Raw genomic sequence first — 18,995 nt, 5'->3', positions numbered from 1 at the left:
GTTATCACATTGTTACCTTTTGTGTGGTTGCGTCTTCGTATAGTTGTGGAATATTGGTTTTTTGTAAATCAGCATGTTGTACCCGTCGCATATTCAACCGAACGCACAGACAAAATCGGCATAGATCATATGTGTTACGAAGCACGAGATGTTCATTTCGTATGTAGTATTGATCCATTTTACTACTGTGATAAACATAACTAATTGGTTGGTTAATTCATTGCATGGAATGTTTGGAAAAGATAATAAGAATGGTCCGCGTCAGCAAGGCTAGAAAAATATAATATTTTTGTTGGTCTCTCTTTTTCCGAACTGTCAAAATGAGCTCTGTGTACACATTATATGTATACACACACGCAGCATCTATGCATACACATTATAGAGGATATAGAGCGTACACAATAACATGATTTTTATCAATGGCGGCTGGCTAAGATTGTAAAGAGAGCGAAAAATAGCGGCAATTCGTTGGAATTTTTGAATTGAAAACTACACAGTATTTTGAGTCTGTTTCATTCAGAAGTGTTTTTTGTCTCATTAAGAAGCTACTCAATCTTTTAAATTTATGTTTATTGTTGCACACCTCGAAGACGAATTGGATGCACACTAATGGTTAGCATTTAGTTTGAGACGGACACACCAAATTCGTTTCTAGACTGTGAACTTGAAGACTCTTCAATGAAGAGGTCACGCAGATCGCCATTTTATTAGATACGCGAGAACACACCACTTCTGATGATTTTACACGTAAAAATTCACCACATCATGAAGGCGACCCAAAGTTTATTGCCTTAATTCGGTTAACGTAAAATGTTTTGTAGAAATTTTGAGTTGAGTTATTGGCGGTAAACATGTCACCATTTCCCAAATCTTCTACTTCTTTTAATGTAAGCTAGGTATTTTCAACAGATTGATTCGGGAAATCTTTTACTTCAATAGCTTCAACATAAATTTTGCCAACGTTATCCTCATCGCTATCGATAACAGATGTCAGTGTGACTTTTTTGAAGATTTGATAATGCATAAGGGGCCATTCACAAATTACGCACGCGGTGGACGGTTAATTTTTGACCCCCTACCCCCGTTTCGCACGCGTTTTTCATATAAAAATGTCTAATTTCTGACCCCCTCCCCCCTTAGGTGAGTGCGTAATTTGTGAATGGCCCCTAATATGTCTTTTGGTTTTTATTTTCTGTGAAGCATTTTGTATAAACTAAAAATACATAAAAAATGTTAGCGAAACACAGTGCAATTTCTTTTATTAAGGGACTTTTGAAATCGTTTTCTTAAATGAGGAAACCCCGAATCAACGAGAAAACAAACTTTTTTATTTAAATTGCACCTGGTTGGAAGTAGATAGATGTTAAGTGCAATTTAAATAAAAAAAAGTCTGTTTTCTCGTTGACTCGGAGTTTTTTTCATTTAAGAAAACGACTTGAGAATTCCCTTTTATTATGCTTAACCTTCTTGTGAACGATCTTAGTCCTCACGACCACATCAACAATTCAATAATTTACCAGTGGTCAATGCATAAATTTCAGCTGAAAACTAATTGAATTGAAAATGAGACCGACAGTCTCAATGCGGACAATAGTAAAGAAATGGTATTGCTCCAGTCGGGGATAGCTAGAAGGAATAACTAAATCAACCAGAGAGCTCGATCCGGTAAAGAGGACAAGCGTTCTGACACAGACATAAATCATTCTTAGAAGAAAAATAACAAACACGAAACTATTAACAGAAATGACAACTTTTCAACTTTTATCGCAGGTTCGGGTAGTTCCCCATTTGAATTTAATATACAAAACGCTTATTTTTAGTAGATATATCGACCTTGAAAAAAATCATTCACAACTGCCACAAAGTTAAATGTGTTCGAGCCAACACTTAACTGCGAACAGCCGGGCGTTACAGGTATAATAATCATTTTATTTGAATTAATGGAAAAAAAATCTTATATTTGTTTACCAAGAGACAAGAATAAGACATTTTGTTCGAAAGGAAAATATTGATATCAGGCACGCTATTTGCTATATGCTGGAAGATAGAGAAAATATTCTTTGGTTGTTATCATACAAAATAAATTCAGTATAGGTTATCAGAGACGAGTGTGTGTCTTCTCTATACACACAATTCAGTCATCTGTGTTGTGTTTTTCCATTGCTCTCAATTGTGTTGCATTCAAAATTAATCAAATTAGTTTTCGTTTTTGGGTGCATAGTCGTTGTACATACATCCAATAAAGATTAAACTAAAAGGTTAGTTTCTCAGTGAACGGAATAATTTTTCGACTTACTGTGTAATTAGTAGTGTAGCCAGAACAAAATTTATTGTTAAAGTTCTTCAACTTTTAATTGTAAATGCACGAATGTCAATCATCTTTATAACCCACTTCAAACAGATAAGATTTCCCATATTCATTTGTTTATCAGAACTTGAATAAAAAGTGTTGCTATTATTAATACACACACGTATGAATGATGGTTGGGTTTGTTGTTTGGTTTTTGTTTTTACAATTACACGCTCAACCAGTTAATCAGTAAATTCTGCGTGAGACTTGTTGCTACCAAGAATTATATCTCTCTGGTTATACAATCAAGCTATTAATATCTGATTAGGAGATCTCTTCAATCTTACGAAATTTCAAAAAAATTTCCAAATCTTTTTATTAGAGTCGAAGAGGTGTGTTTTTCAGTTCCGTTTCTACGATTATTCTGATTTGGTAGCTACGAATTGTGCGAGTCAATTAACCGTTTGAGGATTTGGTACACTAAATACAGTAAATTAACTCAGTCGGCAGTCCAGTCAATCCAGTCCCATCAATTAGTTTCGTAGTTAATTGAATCTAACGGCGAAAATTCATTTGCAGCCAAATGCAAGCTTTGAGAAATAGCGCACGAATCGGAGTCTCTCTAAACATTTTGAAGCAACAGAATCGTACAATGTCTGCCTACCTCATCGATGATCCTAAATATTCATTTCTGAAAGAGCTTGGACTGAATAAAGTGAATTCAGGTGAGTGGTTCAACCTGACAGATAACTTATCTGTATTCAGTTGCACGAAAAACGAATCCATATTTTCAATATTGTCTCAGGTGTTTACAATGGCAAATGGACAGGAAATGGCCCAACAGTCAAATCGATCGATCCAGCAACGGGACAGGTGATTGCAGAAATTAGAACCGGAACCGTTGACGAAATGGACGAATGCATTCGGGTCGGAACTGAAGCATATAAAACGTGGAGCAACATAGCTCCACCACGTCGAGGTGAAATCGTTCGGCAAATAGGTGATGAGCTGAGAAAATACTTGCAACCGCTCGGAAAGCTGGTATCGCTTGAAATGGGAAAAATTCTACCGGAAGGTGTCGGAGAGGTGCAAGAGTTTGTTGATATTTGTGACTATGCCGTTGGTCTATCGAGAATGTTTGCCGGTCAAGTGATACCATCCGAACGCAATCAGCACATTATATTGGAGAAATGGCGCCCGTTGGGTTTGGTTGGAGTGATTTCGGCGTTTAATTTTCCCAATGCAGTTTTCGGTTGGAATGCAGCTATAGCTTTAACTGTCGGTGATACGGTATTGTGGAAGGGTGCACCGTCCACATCCTTAATTTCAATCGCAACAACGAAAATTGTAGCTGACGTTGTTGAAAGAAATGGTCTGCCACCCATTTCCACTCTGTGTCAAGGTGGAGCGGACGTAGGCAGAAAATTGGTGAATGATGATCGTGTCAAACTCGTATCGTTTACCGGAAGTACAGCTGTTGGTCGTGATATTGCCGTCGATGTTCAGCGAAGATTCGGAAAAGTTTTACTGGAACTTGGAGGAAATAATGCGCTCGTTATAAACGACGATGCAAACTTTGATATGGCATTGGGTAAGATAGCTTCGAAATGGGTGATGCAAATGGTTTAAGATTTTTCATGATGGAATTTAGATGCCGCTTTCTTTGGATGCGTTGGCACGGCTGGACAAAGATGCACGACAACCAGGAGACTGATTATACATGAATCGCTATACGACAAATTTCTGTCTGAACTTGTTAGACGATATGGCAATGTAAATGATCGTGTTGACGTTCACTTGTGAAAATGGAAAATTCAAAATTCTTCTATTCAATTACAGTTACTGAAGAACAAGGTCGGTCATCCGCTGGAGTCGGCTACATTGTTCGGCCCACTTCATAATCAAGTGGCTGTAGACAATTACAAAAATACCATAAACGAAGCAGTACAGCAAGGAGGTAAAATCGAATTTGGTGGCAAAACGATCGATCGTCCTGGCTTTTTCGTTGAACCAACCATCATCAGCAATTTGAAACACAATGCTCCAGTTATAATGAAGGAAACTTTTGCTCCCATTGTTTATGTGCTCAAAGCAAAGAATTTGGACGAGGCTATTGAATGGAACAATGAAGTCGACCAGGGATTATCCTCGGCTATTTTCACAAAGGATATCACATCCATCTTCCAAGTATACACTTCAATTACTGGACAATTTCACATTTTTTTTTAATATTTCAATTTCTGATTCGATTTGATCATTTTAGTGGATTGGACCAAACGGATCCGATTGTGGTTTGGTGAATGTGAACACATCTCCATCTGGTGCAGGTAAAACAATTGTCGCAGTCATCAAGAGAACTCAAATTTAAATCAAAAATATTTTCAGAAATCGGCGGTGCATTCGGTGGCGAAAAGCATACAGGAGGTGGCCGTGAATCTGGCTCTGACGCATGGAAACAGTATTGTAAACGTTCAACCGTCACTTTAAATTATTCTCGGGAATTGCCGTTGGCGCAAGGAATCGTTTTTGAATGAAATGCTTTCTGTTCCACTAAAACAGTGTTAGGATCGATGTACCAAAATGTTGATTGCAGTAAATGTTTTTTTAAAAGAAAATAATTTTCAGCTGCCCATTCCATTCGGCCGAGTCTGCTTGACTTATTTAGTGAGATTCCGAGATTATTTTCTTAGAGAATATTTAGAATCTTTCGTGTCTTTCTGTTGTTTCCGTGTTTATGTTTCTACAAGGCAGCTCTCAATTTTGTTGACTGCCTATGTGCGGTTGCTATAGAATAGAGCTGCATTGGTTTTTGCTATTAATTGGGTGTTACTCCACGTACGTACGGTTCAGTTGAATTGGTTCTGAAGAAACAGGTAAAATTCGAACAAAATGCAGAAAATGGGCTACATAATCGCCGAATTGGCTTACAGAAGCATAGTGATTGCGCGGATGGAAGAGGCAACACTAAGAGATTTGCACCTAACCTAAGATTGAGAAATTGATATCTAGTGGTTAACACGTCAGCTTACCATTACGATATTGAGCAGCTATTGCTCAGGTATACAAACCCAACCAGTGCACTGAACCCAACCGCAGGAAAATTTAAACCGATTGGCGAATTTGTAAACAAGAGCTGATCGAATCGGTTCAATTAAAGTTATAAAAGACTTACCGGCAAAGCATTGTTGAGAGAACCTGTATTCAACTTCTACTAGGTTTGCACCTATTACATCCCAGATGGCACTAGGTTTGACGCTCAGCCCTCAGCCATCCACTGGTTAATATTGATTGCTCTAACTGACATTTTTGTTGGTAACAATGTACTTTCAATCACGCATTTTCAGTTTTGCGATTTACTGACCTTTAGTGATTTTTGCATATAATTTTATATGGAGAAATCAATAACTTAAGTAAAACAAATAGAAACTGAAAATGTGTCGGTATTCAAAATTCAGTGTTTGCATGACATTTTCGGTTTTGAATACCCATCTTTGTTTTCTCACAATCTTTATTACTTTAATGTTGCACATTTTTCTGTTAATATCAGTTGCCACCAGGCAGTCCCTTCGATATCTAACGAGACTAAGCTCTACAGATACGCCTAACAAAAATAAAAACGACAACGGAATTAACGGAATGTGAACTGATAAAAAATATTTCATGAATTTCCTTATTTTTAAGACTGACAGACTGACTTTTAGTATGCAAGAGTATACACAAGGGTACAAGTACTGTTCACAGTATACGAACATTTACTTTGATGTACTTGGAAGGAACCCGTATATAATAGTAAAGGTTCATATACTGTATACTGTACGCAGTATTTAATTTTACCCTTATAGACTCCTGGAACAGACAGTATATAAAAGTTTGTGATCATATATATTTACTTAAAAACAAGTATCTACTTTTTAGCTCATTTTTTTGCTCGGGCATTAGACGTATTTGTACGACTTGACCCACATAATATTGTAATGGATGTCTCGTTCTTTGGTTTCTGCACTCAAACTTTAAAAACGATCCATTTGTCATTTTGCAATATTTGCATTCTTTTTGAGTGAATATATTTGAAATCAATAAAAAAAACTAAACGAATCGATTGGGCAACACAAAACTCTAAAACTGCAATGGTTCACGTCGTTAGTCAATAAAAATGTTCCAAAAAAAATATTCCACAAAGAAAAATATTTAATTTTTTTGTCTGTTGTTCAGCCAAGTCGTGAATTGCCGTATGCACACGCAATTTAGAAGCATACGTATTATTAACCGTGATATTTAATACAATTGTATCATAATCATAAATTAAAACATTAGATGTATAGTGAAGTGATGCTGCCGAAGTATATAAAGCAAATAGTTACGTCATTGCATTATAAACTGCCACAAAAGTTTGTAGTCTCTAATTTATGTAACAAAAAAAAAGAAGAATAAAACAAATAGCGCTATAGATATAGACTGAATGTACCTATTAAAACCACGTATAATATGTGATTCAAAAAGCAATAGACCATTATTCCATCATCCATACCTTACCATACCATACAACAAAAGAATATTTATATCAAACCGATGTTCAAAGAAAAAATTGTTTCATTGTCAATTTCAAGATACTCGCACCATTCTGTTGAGGTGCGAAGTTTTTTTTTTAATTATTCTCATTATATCAAACTTGCGTCACGCCCGCTTACTAACGTGCGGGCATGATATCAAATATCGTCCAGCTAAAAAAATGAGTACTCTTCCCCACTGCCATTAATATGTACTTAGGATGTGAAAATAGCTAGAACCCGTCTCTAAGCGGGAAATAAGTCCCAGTTTGGAATAAGTCAGAAGAAAACACCTACTTTTAACCTGTGTGATTGCAGCCTCGGCCTTCGACTCGGGCTTCAAATTCCACACACGTAATTTCCTTCGCTAGTTGTCATTCTCAGCCATTTCTCATGAAACGGTAAACAATCCCCAGATTCAGTCACGGTGCACGAACATCATACAGTGCTCAGATCTATCTTACCAACACGGCAGGCCTAAATGAAATCAAATTATAACAAGAAATATATTCGAAAAAAAAAATTGTTAACGTTTGTAATGCTTTTTCCTGTATTATGTAGTTCATTTATCGTGCAAATGTTGAAGAGGAAAGAAAGAAATGTTTCGCTGTGGCGCGTACAACTTGGTTCGCTCTTTTTTTCTTGATTAATCCGCGAAGGTTCTGCTTAATTAAAACGAAAAAAATTAATTGAATTGGTGACGGTTTGATGTGTCTGTGATTGAATCGTCTGCAGAGAGACGCAAAAATATTGCGTTGACGGTTTGTGGTGAATTATTGGACAAAATTTATTGTAGTGTTTTGGTGTTGTTGCAAGTTCTAACTTCGAAATAAGAATTTGTTTAGAAGAAAATTAATTGCAAAAGTAAAAATATCTTTGGATTCTGTGTGTACGTGAGGTACAAAGGAAAAACTGAGACCCACAGAGAAAACAAAGCCAATTACATAAAATCTAAAACCATTGCACATTTTCGATGTGTAATACATTCGGTTGTGTGAGATGAGAAAAAGATCAGGTGAATTTAAAAGAATTATACGAAAAACGTAACTTAATTTCATTGTTGCAAACTGTTCGGAACCTATTGTGTGTTCATTTTTATGTAACTCAAGCGTAATAAAGAAGTGTACATAATCCATTAATTTCGTTGAAATTAATTGAAAAAAGAGGTGTGCTTGCTATATTATACCTATACACCATGCGATAACGTTTTGAATGTTAAGTGGTTTGTAAAAGAGTTCACTACCTGTTTCTAGTGGAATTAATGTAGTGTAAATCCCATATCGTTTTCAGAATTTAAAATTAAAAAAAAAAACAACAACAACTGACTGAGATTCTCGGTTGCACGGCAACTGATACAGTCGGATATTTCACATAAATTTGACTAATTGAATTGTAGGTTTGATTTTAACTGCGCAGACACTGATTTTCGAAGTGTATGAGCAAAAGTGTGGAGGATACCAACCATGCTCCGCATTTCTCTGCAACAATTGAACTGGCAACTCTTTGCAATTAAAATGAATGGCACGCAATCGGATTATTGAATTAAATCTTCAGATCAGATTTCTTTAACTTTTGTACATGCCTCAATGAAATGAGGTTGTTGATAGAGATCTCCTTCGGTTTCTGTCGTACGCGTAGTTCATTTATGTCAGACTTTTCTTCGAGTGGGTCTTAAATACCACTGACGAAAAGATCTGAGATTACACGCAAAGCATAAATTTGTCTTTTCTTACCAGGTTTTTGTTTCAGTGTCGCGAAAAGTTTTTCACAAAATACCTTTTTCTAAAACTCCCTTGGGCCCTTCAGACCTAGGACTTAGGTTCCTCCTTACTTTTTACACACTTCCCTTCTGTCATTGTTTCTGTTCCAAACTTGAACCACAGTCTTCTTTACTTTTAAAAGCTTATCCTTCAAATCCAATGAAATTGTTATTGATTTTCACCAACTTTTATCTTTGTTTCAGTGACACTAGTTCGGTTTCTGTGATTAAATGACAAATCCCTTAATCTTAAGTCTAGTTTCATGCACTTTGGGTGTCCTTATCCATTTCCTCACCTCGTCATCGAATCACTCTGTTCAAACATTTCATCAGAAGTAAATTTTGTACAATGCTTTTCACAATTCTATCCTTGTATGCTTTTCCAGTGACTCACAAACAATTCAAACTTTTGTATAGGCATCCACACTGTTATTAACTCCATTAAATTACCCAAGATGGGCTAGAGTGTAGGAGTTTTTGATATAAATTATTTGTGATTGTTGTGCCATTTTATTTGTTTGACTTAAATTTTGTTTTATTGCTAAGTACGTCTACTCTATAATACAAAAGTACAAACGAATTAATTGCCTTTTCAAATAATATGCCAACGTTCCATTCATTATTATTTTTACCCAGTTTGAGATTAGAATCGATGTTCTATTGTCTTCTTGTTAATACGAATTAAGAAACCTAATTCCCTATCATTTTTCGTTTTTTATTTTTATTATTTCTCTTCTCTCGAAAACATCAACAAAAATAGAATTTTGAAATTACTGTAACATGTACCAGAAACCGGCGTGTAATATTTACCATACACGAGATTCATATAATAATTTTTAGAGGTAAAAACTAGATGTAATAGAGAGAAAAATACCATTAAAACCGTTAAAAACTATGAAATGACAAAATGATTGTTTGTTAAAAAATATGGTAAACGTAAAATGATTTGATTGATATCTCTTTTTTTGCTTGCTGAAACCTTTTGTTCTTCAAAAATGTAGCGAGAATGAAATAGCACACAAAAAACCAGCAATATTTTTATGCGAATTAATTTACGTTACAATTTCAATTGTTAAAACAATGCGTTCATCCAGATCGGTTTTGTTTTTTTTTTTCATTCTCTGCTGGAAAATAGAAAAGTAATAATTAAAAACAAAATTGTATTCAAATATGTATAATATGCACGTATAAATATAGGCGGTGGCATTGACAACGGGCACCGTTTATTCGACCATGGATGGGAATTCAATTGATCAGTTCATTTTCCTCTTATGCAATGTAGAGGAAGTTATAATTTTGATTTGACAAGATGAATAGACAGGAACTAATTACAATAATAATTTGTATTTTCAAAGTACACATTACCATGTCGCATGTTTACGTACGCATTGCAGTTGTGGAGACTATCATAGGTAGACGCATACGTCCGGTTATTCAACTAAATTAATAAGAAATCATAGTTCCAGTTCATTTCATTGTGTGTTCAACTTCATTATCAAAAAAAAAAAACGTCTAGTGAACTTAACGACGAAATTAATATTTACCAGAACCAGACTCGTTAAAACAATCGTTAAATCGGGACATGCTTTAAAATGCACATTTAATTAACGATAAAAACACCAGGCATATAAGACCAGACAAAATGAGTATCGAGTATGTGTACCTTCACTTAGTCTTTCGGAATAGATCTTCCAATGTACTTGCTATTGGTTATTTTTAACCAGAGATAATGAGTGCAGAGAAAAGCAATAAAAGATTTTTAGGAAAAGAAAATGTCTTTTACGTCGATCGTCTTATCTATCAATCGTAAAACGTTTCATCCATTGCCGTACGGACTGCATCAGATGCAGTGCATCTGCAGTCTTAAAATTTTCGCTAATTTACAATCATTTTTTTATGATTGTCATCTTCGATCGTTGCTAAATAATCACCGTTATACACCAAGTCATAAACCGTCATAACATTCCGTGTATAATATACACCGGAATAAAATAACAAAAGCCTTGAATGGATTTTAATGTGAAAAAGTGAAATTTCCTCATACTGTGTGATGTCTCCAATTAACATTGTTGATAACAACTTCGATTCAATTGTTACAGTTTACCGAAAGAAACGTTTTGTATAACTTTAAATTCACACTTAGTCAATTCCGTATGCACCAAGTGAGACTTTACAATCAAAAAAAAAAAATTTAAACATAAAAGTTTTGCCACTCTTTCAAAAAAAATATATTTTAAAATTTAATATTATTAGATGGTGGGAATAATTATATCAATTGGTCGAGCACAATTTCATAGTACTGCTTTAATCCGGCTGTACGTACATACACAGTGTAAATATACACAAAGCGATGGTTAATTTTAACATCCATTTGCTGGTAGAGTAATACAAAATCATTACCGAATTGTCGTTGATGTGAAAAACGAATCGTTAAAAAAACTTTCATTCAAAATTAGTTGTATTTAAAGTGCAATTATTTTACGTGGATGTTGTTGTTACATGGCTCTTTACAATACAATTGGAAATTCAGTTTTTTTTAATCCTACAGAGATACGATCAATGATTATAAAATGTGAATTATGAGTTTCTTTAGTGACTTCAAATGGATTATTTTTATTTGATAATTTCGTTGGAATAAGACGTTAAAGTGAACACAAGAGAAAAATGAAAAAGTTTGTGGTTATCAAAAATACGAAGGTGTCCACCAATAATCCGGATGCACACAATCAATTTACGACACAAGTCAAAATGAGTGGATACTTGAAAAAGAAACGAAATGTAAGTTTTTCATGCAAATTTAATTCTGATCTCTACCTCTGTTATTTTTTGTTTGTTTGCTTACGTATTATAGAAAGACAATTGTTATTACAGACAGTATGTTGTGTGAATAAATTCTGGAAGATCATTAATTGACGGGACATGTCAATTGATATGAAGCGACCTATCCCAAATGTTGAATTACCTGCCTGTCGTGCGTGATAGGTAGAAAAACTTGAAGATTTGACATTTGACCTGTTTTTCGAGTTTTGTTATTTAAAGAATAATATTTCTGGCTACAAATCACAGATGATACAGATAATTAGTTTTACAATTGGATCTGTTACTTCATTTGATTTAAGATAGAAGTGTGTACCAGTGCATGAAGCATTTGAACCGATCTGTTTGCTAATCGCGAAGCTTTCGATGCATGCAATATTCCACAAAATTGTGGAGATATTGTTCGTCTCGTCGAAGACAAATTTACTGAAAAACGTCTCTGAAAGAATTCAGGCGCACACATCTAAAAGAAGTTTCAAACGATTGATTTCAAATCTTTTATTTAATTTTTTTAAACATGCTATATAAAACCTCAGTTGTCACAGCTTGTCGTTTGCTCCTGAAGTCGTTGGTAATAACCATCCCATCATGTTATTTCTCTAGTTTTCATACAGTCAGAAAAGATTACTTTGAAAATTTAAAAGTCCCACAACAGCCCACGTTGATTGCGCACTTTATTTATCAGTTATGAATTTTAACAGAAACATCATTTTTGCATGAGCTTTTGACTTCCAGTGTTCTTTAGAAATGGATAGAAAAAATTGAACAATTCAGTCAAATACACACCCTTTCCATAATGTCGGTAAACAATTGAACATCGGCCTAAACTCTATTTCGTTCCGAATAGAAAATGGGTGGCTGGCGAAAATTGTGGTTTGTGTTGCAAAATCAACTACTACTGTCCTACTCATCCAAAGAAGACTACGAAAAGAAATTGGCACCGTTTAAGGACGTAGTAAGTCTTGTTCCCGGAACGACCATTCGACCCACCAAAGGACCAAGATTCATCATCGAAACAACAACTAACTTAATGTTAACTTACGTAAGTACAGGAAACTGAATATTAAATTGGGACTATCTGATTCGGTCAAATAGAAATTTCGCTGTACCTTTTGACCTTTGTGTACATTTCGATTTGATATTGATAGGAACGGAATATTTTATATTTCCATAAATAGCCCGTGGTAATATTGCCGATGGTACTGGTCTCGAATGCATATTGTAATCAGAGTTTATTGTTCTGTAATATCATTACATTCTGAAATTACATGTAATTTTGCAATTATTCGTATAATACATGAACGTTAATTCGTATAAAAAAAAAAACAACAAAATGTAAGATTATGCTATCCAAATAATCCCATACAGTTCTCTGTGTGTATATTATCGTAATGGCTTATAATACGATGATTTTACGGAGATTATGTTGTTATTCTTTTAATGATTCCACAATTGAATGATAACATAGTCCGAATCGACTCGACATGAAACAAAACAAAAAAAAATCCGATTCCAAATCATAAATTGCATCAGCATGGGACACAAATATGGGCGCGTTCTGGGTTTAACTAAACTATTTTTCTCAGATTCAAAGAACAAAAGAAAAATCAAAACGTTTCCATTACAATCACTAAATTGCATCTGAATCCATATTACCGTTTGTAATTAAGCTTCGGTTCGGATTAAGCAAAGTCATCAGATTACGAATGTGATAAATACACCTAACATGCACAAACGACCATAACCTGACTATAATAACAAAAACTTTATATTATTACATTCGGTGCACTTCAAATAAATAATGATTATGCGTTTTGCATTTAATACAACATAGACATAATAACAGGCAAATCGTTTTTACAGCGCTGTGATGACAACAAAACATGTTCCGAGTGGATAAGCGCTTTGGTAGATAGTTTAGCTTCGAGCTCACAGATTACACTCGAAAACAAACTGGCGTAAGTACAAATTCCACGTATTTATGACTGAATCCGCAGGGTGTTTAAAGTGATTGTTATATGGAAATTGAAGTTTAAAGGAAAAATGCATTGGATTTTAGTTGAATATTAACGAAATCGTAGTGACTGTGGAAAAGGTAGTTATTTGGATCACCTAGACGGAAGTATTTTTTCAATGTGTAATTTTTAAGACTGTTTCGAGGGCAAGGGTGGTAAGACATTGACATAGGTTCAAACGTCGTTTCAAATATTCGGTCTGTCGACAATAAGGTGCATCAGATAAGAACACAATAAAATTTCATTTTGTTTTAATGTCGACATCTGTTGGTCATGATCTCTGGGTTTAAAATTTAATAAATTTTCGGCAAAGATCGTCTTCTAAATAGCAAAACAACAGCCGTTCATTCGATGCAACGTTTATCCATCATCACTTTCGGTTCTATCTCTACTTTCGCATCTTTTGTGTGGTTTGATTAGTTTGATTCTATGGTGAGCTAAAAGTTGTGCTCTAACATCGCATTTAAAGTTATTCAACTGAATGAGAACTTTATTTTATAACTTCTCTTTCGCCACGTCTGTGACACAAATTTTATAGCGGACCTTTTAATTTCCGTTTGTCATCTCTATATTCACTGGCAATGGTAAAAAGTCATTAGTGTAAAATGGTCTCGTTTGGGAATTTTCGTAGTAAATTTTTCTTTACGAGGTGAAATGGATCAGAAAATTAAAATTGAATTCTTGGGGCTTTAAATACGCCAGTTCTTTCTATCCTCGAAATTTTATTAATTTTATTTTTAACTCAATGAACAATTTACTTCCAAATAGCAATCAAAAGAAAGCTTTAATGGCTAGCCGTAGCTGGGACTCCATATGCCGATTACAAGGATCTCGTTCGCCGAATATACCTATTGTAAACAGTACAGCAAAAATATGTAAACGAAATGGTTTACAAGCAAATGCAAATGAGAAACGAGGTCAAATAGATTCAAAGTGTGAACGGTGAGTACGCTCAGATTTGAATATTTTTTTTGATGATTTCGAAATTGGGGTGGAAATTGACAAGGTGTATGGGGTTGTTTATGGCACTTTTGGTCATGATGTTTTTACAATGGAACGTTTCATTGCACTGTGTGCTCTACAACAGTTATTCAGTACGTGACTGGTAATATAGCATACTTGTAGGCGAGGTGGAAACCATTCGTTGAATTTTTAGCTCAACTAGACTTTTCATAATTTACTGTTGGAATTATAAGTGGTCAAATGTTGCCTCGAATGTTCCTAATGACTTTCCCCTTATGGTTGATACCATTGCATATATCTACCTTTCTAAACTGCTGAAAAAGAAATTATCGGAACCACCTAACCGCTCGCCCAAATACCAAATTTTAATTTAATTCGTCTCACGTCTCATACAATTTGAAAATATATTCAATTTCGAAAACAGAAATCCAGCCGATCAGAGTGTTTTGTTTGCAAACAAATGAGTATTACGATACTCTATTCACTGGTGCTTTTCTATTTTTAAATGTGATGTCTTGTTTAGTGCATCGGGAAAAATATTGTGTTTCAGTTCTTCACACACGATATCTTTTGTTCATATGGTGCAGCCGTTTTGCCGAGCCAGTCCATAAAAACCATAAATATTGATCTTGGTGTTGAAACATTATGATTTTTGTAAATAGAAATTTTGAACTACCGAAGTTGTGTATGCCGGAGCTAGTGACATTAATCTCATTCTCATACCTAACAAACTAACACCTACAATTTTATGGAGTTATTTTGTAATCGTTTACAGTTTTATTATTTTGCTTTTTTATTATTCCAAATGCAATGAACTCTACCATCATAACCGACAGAACTTCAGAGTTTCTTCGTTGTATTTATTTTAATTGTAAACAGATATTTAAATATAGCGACTGCAGAGGATATATAGACAACACATACACTTTCTGTAGTAAATCTTTCATTTCCTGAGTTGTTAGCGTTACAATTTAAAATGAAGTTTTTTTTTGCCTCATATCAATACATCATGCACTTAAGATATCTTAGTTATATATTATGTCAAAGACTTCCCCGTAATTTCGTTTGAATTCAGTCTGTTTTAAAATAAACCAACTGTTCGTTGGCCCTCAATTGAATTTTTTTTTGACGCATCATTTAAAAGATGTCCAAATTATTGAATTGACAAACAAATATCATTCTCAAGCTTCCAACCTTCCAACTCGTTGAATTCATAAATCGATTCATAAATCGATACACATTCTCATATGGCAGAGATTCCTCAAAGCAAACCTTGTGATAAACACTGAAGGCTTTCACTCGTCTTCTAATTAAAATTCAATGAAATAACTTCCCATACAGACCGCTGCGGCCTCAGTTCAACTAACCAATGAATAAATTAATGATTTGTTTTGTAAAGAGTCCTTTGAAACGTGAACCATACTCGGGAAATACACGTGCACACACTGGCACACATAATAGCTGTATACGCTCTACGCTCATCTAAATATCCATTATATACCTATTTAGACACCACAACAATATTCATTCATCCAGATTATTTACATAAACTTAAACACCAAGCCCTGAATTCACACTCGGCGCGTATTATATATCATACACACAGAAAAATGCGTAAAAATAAAATAAATAAAAAAAAACGAAACAAAATCTGTTTTTAGGGTACAAAATTTCCGACTACATCGAAACGACCAGCCAGCATATCAGTCCTATGAAGTGCATCGAATAAATAGCATGTTCAATCGGTGCAGTGACGCAAACGATGATGATACGAAGCTGAAAAGATTTCCGTTTTCTACGGGCAACAACAACGGTAACAGTCATCCGTTGTATACACACCGACAGCAGGAATATTTTCAAAATTGTTCTGGCATCAAAGATACTAGTGGCAACAGTATGACTACGTACGAAAATTGGTAAGTGATTAATTCAAAGAAAGAAAATAAAAATTGTAAACGTGCTGTGGCTTCAAACGTGAGCGCATAATTCGAATCAATTAACTGACCGATTAAAGTGAGACTATCAGCGCTGTTATTCTCATCGATTGTTTGCTTGCGTTTTTTTGTTTGATAATTTTCGTGATTGGGTTTCTCTTACATTTCCCTTTGAAGTCTTAATTCGACTTTAAGCTAAACTATAATAACAACTGAGAAACTTGGTGATTTGAATAAAGTGTAACAATAATGGTAGGAACAGTTAATAACAAAATATCAGTTTAACGAAAACCATGAGAATGCTTGCACTCAACTAATTCGGTTTAAAAAGTCGGTTGTGTAATATACTTAGTGTTACAATCAATGATTTGATCGCTTGATTTTCACAGTTTTTCACAAAGAGATGTTAGGGTATGAGTGAAAAAAATTAATTTGTCTCGCGATAAAATAAAGTAGAGAAAAAAAAACGTGCGGTTGAATAAGTTTTTGTCTCTTTGTATTTCTAGAAACTAAAAAAATTCTCAAAATTTTTGAACTTTGTTCATAACATGTTTAGTCCAGTTCGAGTGGACAAACTAAAATAATTTTTTCCCATTTTTAATTACAAACTTCGATCTGACAGTTTTGTATTTTATGTCCTTATTGGGTAGTTAAGCAGCGAGATATAGATTAATCCGATGCAGTCAAGGATAAAGATCATAACATGTTTGTTATTTTGTGAACTGAACCCGATATGATCAATTTTGACCTGACCTGTCAATGAATGATAGTGAGGATCTCAAAATGTTACACGAGAAATTTCTATGAAAATATCAGGTTGCCTAAAATTTGACCTGAAGGTAGGTTTATATGCAGGTTAGGGGATGTTTTCTTCTTTTTCTAAATTCACCTGACCTGATCTAATTTGTCATCTGATAAATGGGATAGGTTATTCGGGTATTTGAACTCGGTTGACATTAATATCGGGACCGTACCTTGAAATGCTTTGCATGGGCGGATAATCCTAAATTTGAGTGACAGAGGATTAGAAGAAATCCTCAGATGATTCTCATGGAACGTTAAAATTTCTTCGAATTGAGCATTTTCTTCAAGAGATTTTCTTGCAATGGGCGATTTACTGCGCGATAGTTTGCCACTGCATTTTAGGTCAAGAAAAGCAACTCAAATTTCTCACTTCGTATTTGTATTGGTGCTATTGATACTAACTTAGTAATACCTCTGTTTCATTCTATCTTTTGAACAATATAGTTCCATCGAAGAACAAATTCAACGAATATCATTGGAAGACGAGCAATTCTACTCCTATCCCACATCGATAAATGACGAAAATTGTCCGTCTACATCGAATGATGAAAAAAAATTATTGGATGCAAATTTGCATGATAATAAAAAAATGCCATTAAGCTCTTCAGCGTCCAGTCCTTGCACAAGTGGAAACGTAAACAGTTTAAGTGAACCAATTTATGCAGTTGTCGACCTCAAAGATAAATATGCACGTCGGAAAATGAGAGAAATGGAAAATGAAAATGCCATTAATAGTCAGCCGGAACGACCTCGTAGCTTTCATGTGGGCTCAAGCGATTATGAAGAGGTATAGTTTGTTTTACCTGGTTGTTGTATATCTGGTTGGTCTTATACTCAAGTTTAATTACACTTTTTTTATCGTTTATGCAGGTATTGTATCTGAAACGAGCCGAAGGGAATGAAGATGAAGGGGAAAATATTTACGAACCCGTAAGACACAATCGAAACAGATTTAAGGAGAATCAGTATCATACTTCCTTGACTTTCAGATCAACATTCCGGAATTTTCGCACAAAAATCCAATGTGGCGATACTTTTCCAAAATCAATATCGACGCACTGGTCGAGATAACCAAATGGAAAAAGGAGAAAGACGACGGAACTACATTCTCGGACATCAGAAAGAGATGGGGCAATCACAGAAAGTCGATAAAGAATCGAATGAAAAAATTTTATTCCAAAGAGCCCACAGTCAAAACGGTAACGAATGGCAACTGTTGTAGCGATGACGATTTGGGAAGTCAGGCGGCATCGTGCTCTACATCTACCAGTTTACGATCATCTGAAGACAGTCCGGAGAAACAGCCAAATACCGCGAACAGTTTCGACGTAACAGATGGCGGAGATGGTAGAAAGCATCGAACGAAAGGCGAAAGGAATTTATTCGGAAGTTTAGGACGATTGAGAAAGTCCAGGACTTCGTTATTTTTGGACGATGTTGCACCGAGGAAAAAAATTCTTATTACCTACGGATCGGATTTTCAAACTGAATTGAAATCTGAAGTGGTGAGAAGGTGTAGCGATGAAGCAAAGGTAGGTTAATGTTTTTGCAATTCTATTTGGAAAAGAGTAGGACTGGACATATGACGACACATTTTTTATAGGTGAACGACATGTGCCATGGTAAGCTCGGCAAATGAGTATGGGAATGAATATATTTATGATGGAAATTGTGCAACTTATGCCAAACGCATGTGATCTAAGCAAATAAAAAAAAAATAATTTCTATGAAAGTAACTGTCTTACAACTCATCGTCAAGACACTCCAAGTATAAAACTCCCCCTGTGAAACCACTATTGAAATAGTTGAATGAAAAAGCTTCAAAGTATTTCCAAAGTTTGCACGTTTCGGTTTCTTTGTTGTCTA

The 18,995-nt window shown here is 34.8% G+C and overlaps 3 protein-coding genes and 1 long non-coding RNA gene across 9 annotated transcripts in view; 2 read left to right on the top strand and 2 right to left on the bottom strand.

The window, feature by feature from the left end:
* The window catches only part of LOC119070276 (zinc finger protein 93-like), a 3,222-nt gene extending 2,868 nt beyond the window's left edge, over positions 1-354 (bottom strand). The window contains exon 1 of the mRNA XM_037174537.1: positions 17-354. Coding sequence (XP_037030432.1) covers positions 17-178 — 162 coding nt within the window. The 5' untranslated portion in view covers positions 179-354. The remainder of the gene's footprint in view (positions 1-16) is intronic.
* LOC119070290 overlaps positions 1-11,161 on the bottom strand; it is a 20,314-nt gene extending 9,153 nt beyond the window's left edge. The window contains exons 1-2 of the long non-coding RNA XR_005086496.1: positions 11,151-11,161; positions 7,135-7,141 (exon numbers count right to left, since the gene is read on the bottom strand). This is a non-coding gene — a long non-coding RNA (uncharacterized LOC119070290). The remainder of the gene's footprint in view (positions 1-7,134; positions 7,142-11,150) is intronic.
* On the top strand, positions 1,783-4,895 carry LOC119070278 (putative aldehyde dehydrogenase family 7 member A1 homolog). Of its 4 annotated transcripts, none has more exons than XM_037174542.1 (7): positions 1,783-1,914; positions 2,870-3,015; positions 3,096-3,881; positions 3,942-4,063; positions 4,130-4,477; positions 4,554-4,617; positions 4,676-4,895. In XM_037174542.1, the coding sequence occupies exons 2-7, from the start codon at positions 2,874-2,876 to the stop codon at positions 4,822-4,824; spliced, it is 1,611 nt and encodes a 536-aa protein (XP_037030437.1). In that variant the 5' UTR covers positions 1,783-1,914; positions 2,870-2,873; the 3' UTR covers positions 4,825-4,895. The 4 variants fall into 4 exon arrangements, with proteins under 4 accessions (XP_037030437.1, XP_037030436.1, XP_037030438.1 ...); XM_037174541.1 differs by lacking the exon at positions 1,783-1,914 and adding an exon at positions 1,952-2,258; XM_037174543.1 differs by lacking the exon at positions 1,783-1,914 and adding an exon at positions 2,005-2,333.
* On the top strand, positions 7,397-18,857 carry LOC119070277. Of its 3 annotated transcripts, none has more exons than XM_037174540.1 (10): positions 7,397-7,852; positions 11,145-11,374; positions 12,261-12,455; positions 13,277-13,371; positions 14,197-14,370; positions 16,053-16,307; positions 17,574-17,916; positions 18,000-18,059; positions 18,119-18,665; positions 18,733-18,857. In XM_037174540.1, the coding sequence occupies exons 2-10, from the start codon at positions 11,261-11,263 to the stop codon at positions 18,753-18,755; spliced, it is 1,806 nt and encodes a 601-aa protein (XP_037030435.1). In that variant the 5' UTR covers positions 7,397-7,852; positions 11,145-11,260; the 3' UTR covers positions 18,756-18,857. The 3 variants fall into 3 exon arrangements, with proteins under 3 accessions (XP_037030435.1, XP_037030434.1, XP_037030433.1); XM_037174539.1 differs by having other exon boundaries at positions 7,399-7,852; positions 11,190-11,374; positions 18,119-18,661; XM_037174538.1 differs by having other exon boundaries at positions 7,399-7,852; positions 18,119-18,661.
* Positions 18,858-18,995: the final 138 nt, after the last annotated feature.

Source organism: Bradysia coprophila (assembly GCF_014529535.1).
Source record: "Bradysia coprophila strain Holo2 chromosome X unlocalized genomic scaffold, BU_Bcop_v1 contig_71, whole genome shotgun sequence".
NCBI classification, from domain to species: domain Eukaryota; kingdom Metazoa; phylum Arthropoda; class Insecta; order Diptera; family Sciaridae; genus Bradysia; species Bradysia coprophila.
This window is presented reverse-complemented; position numbering and strand designations above follow the sequence as displayed.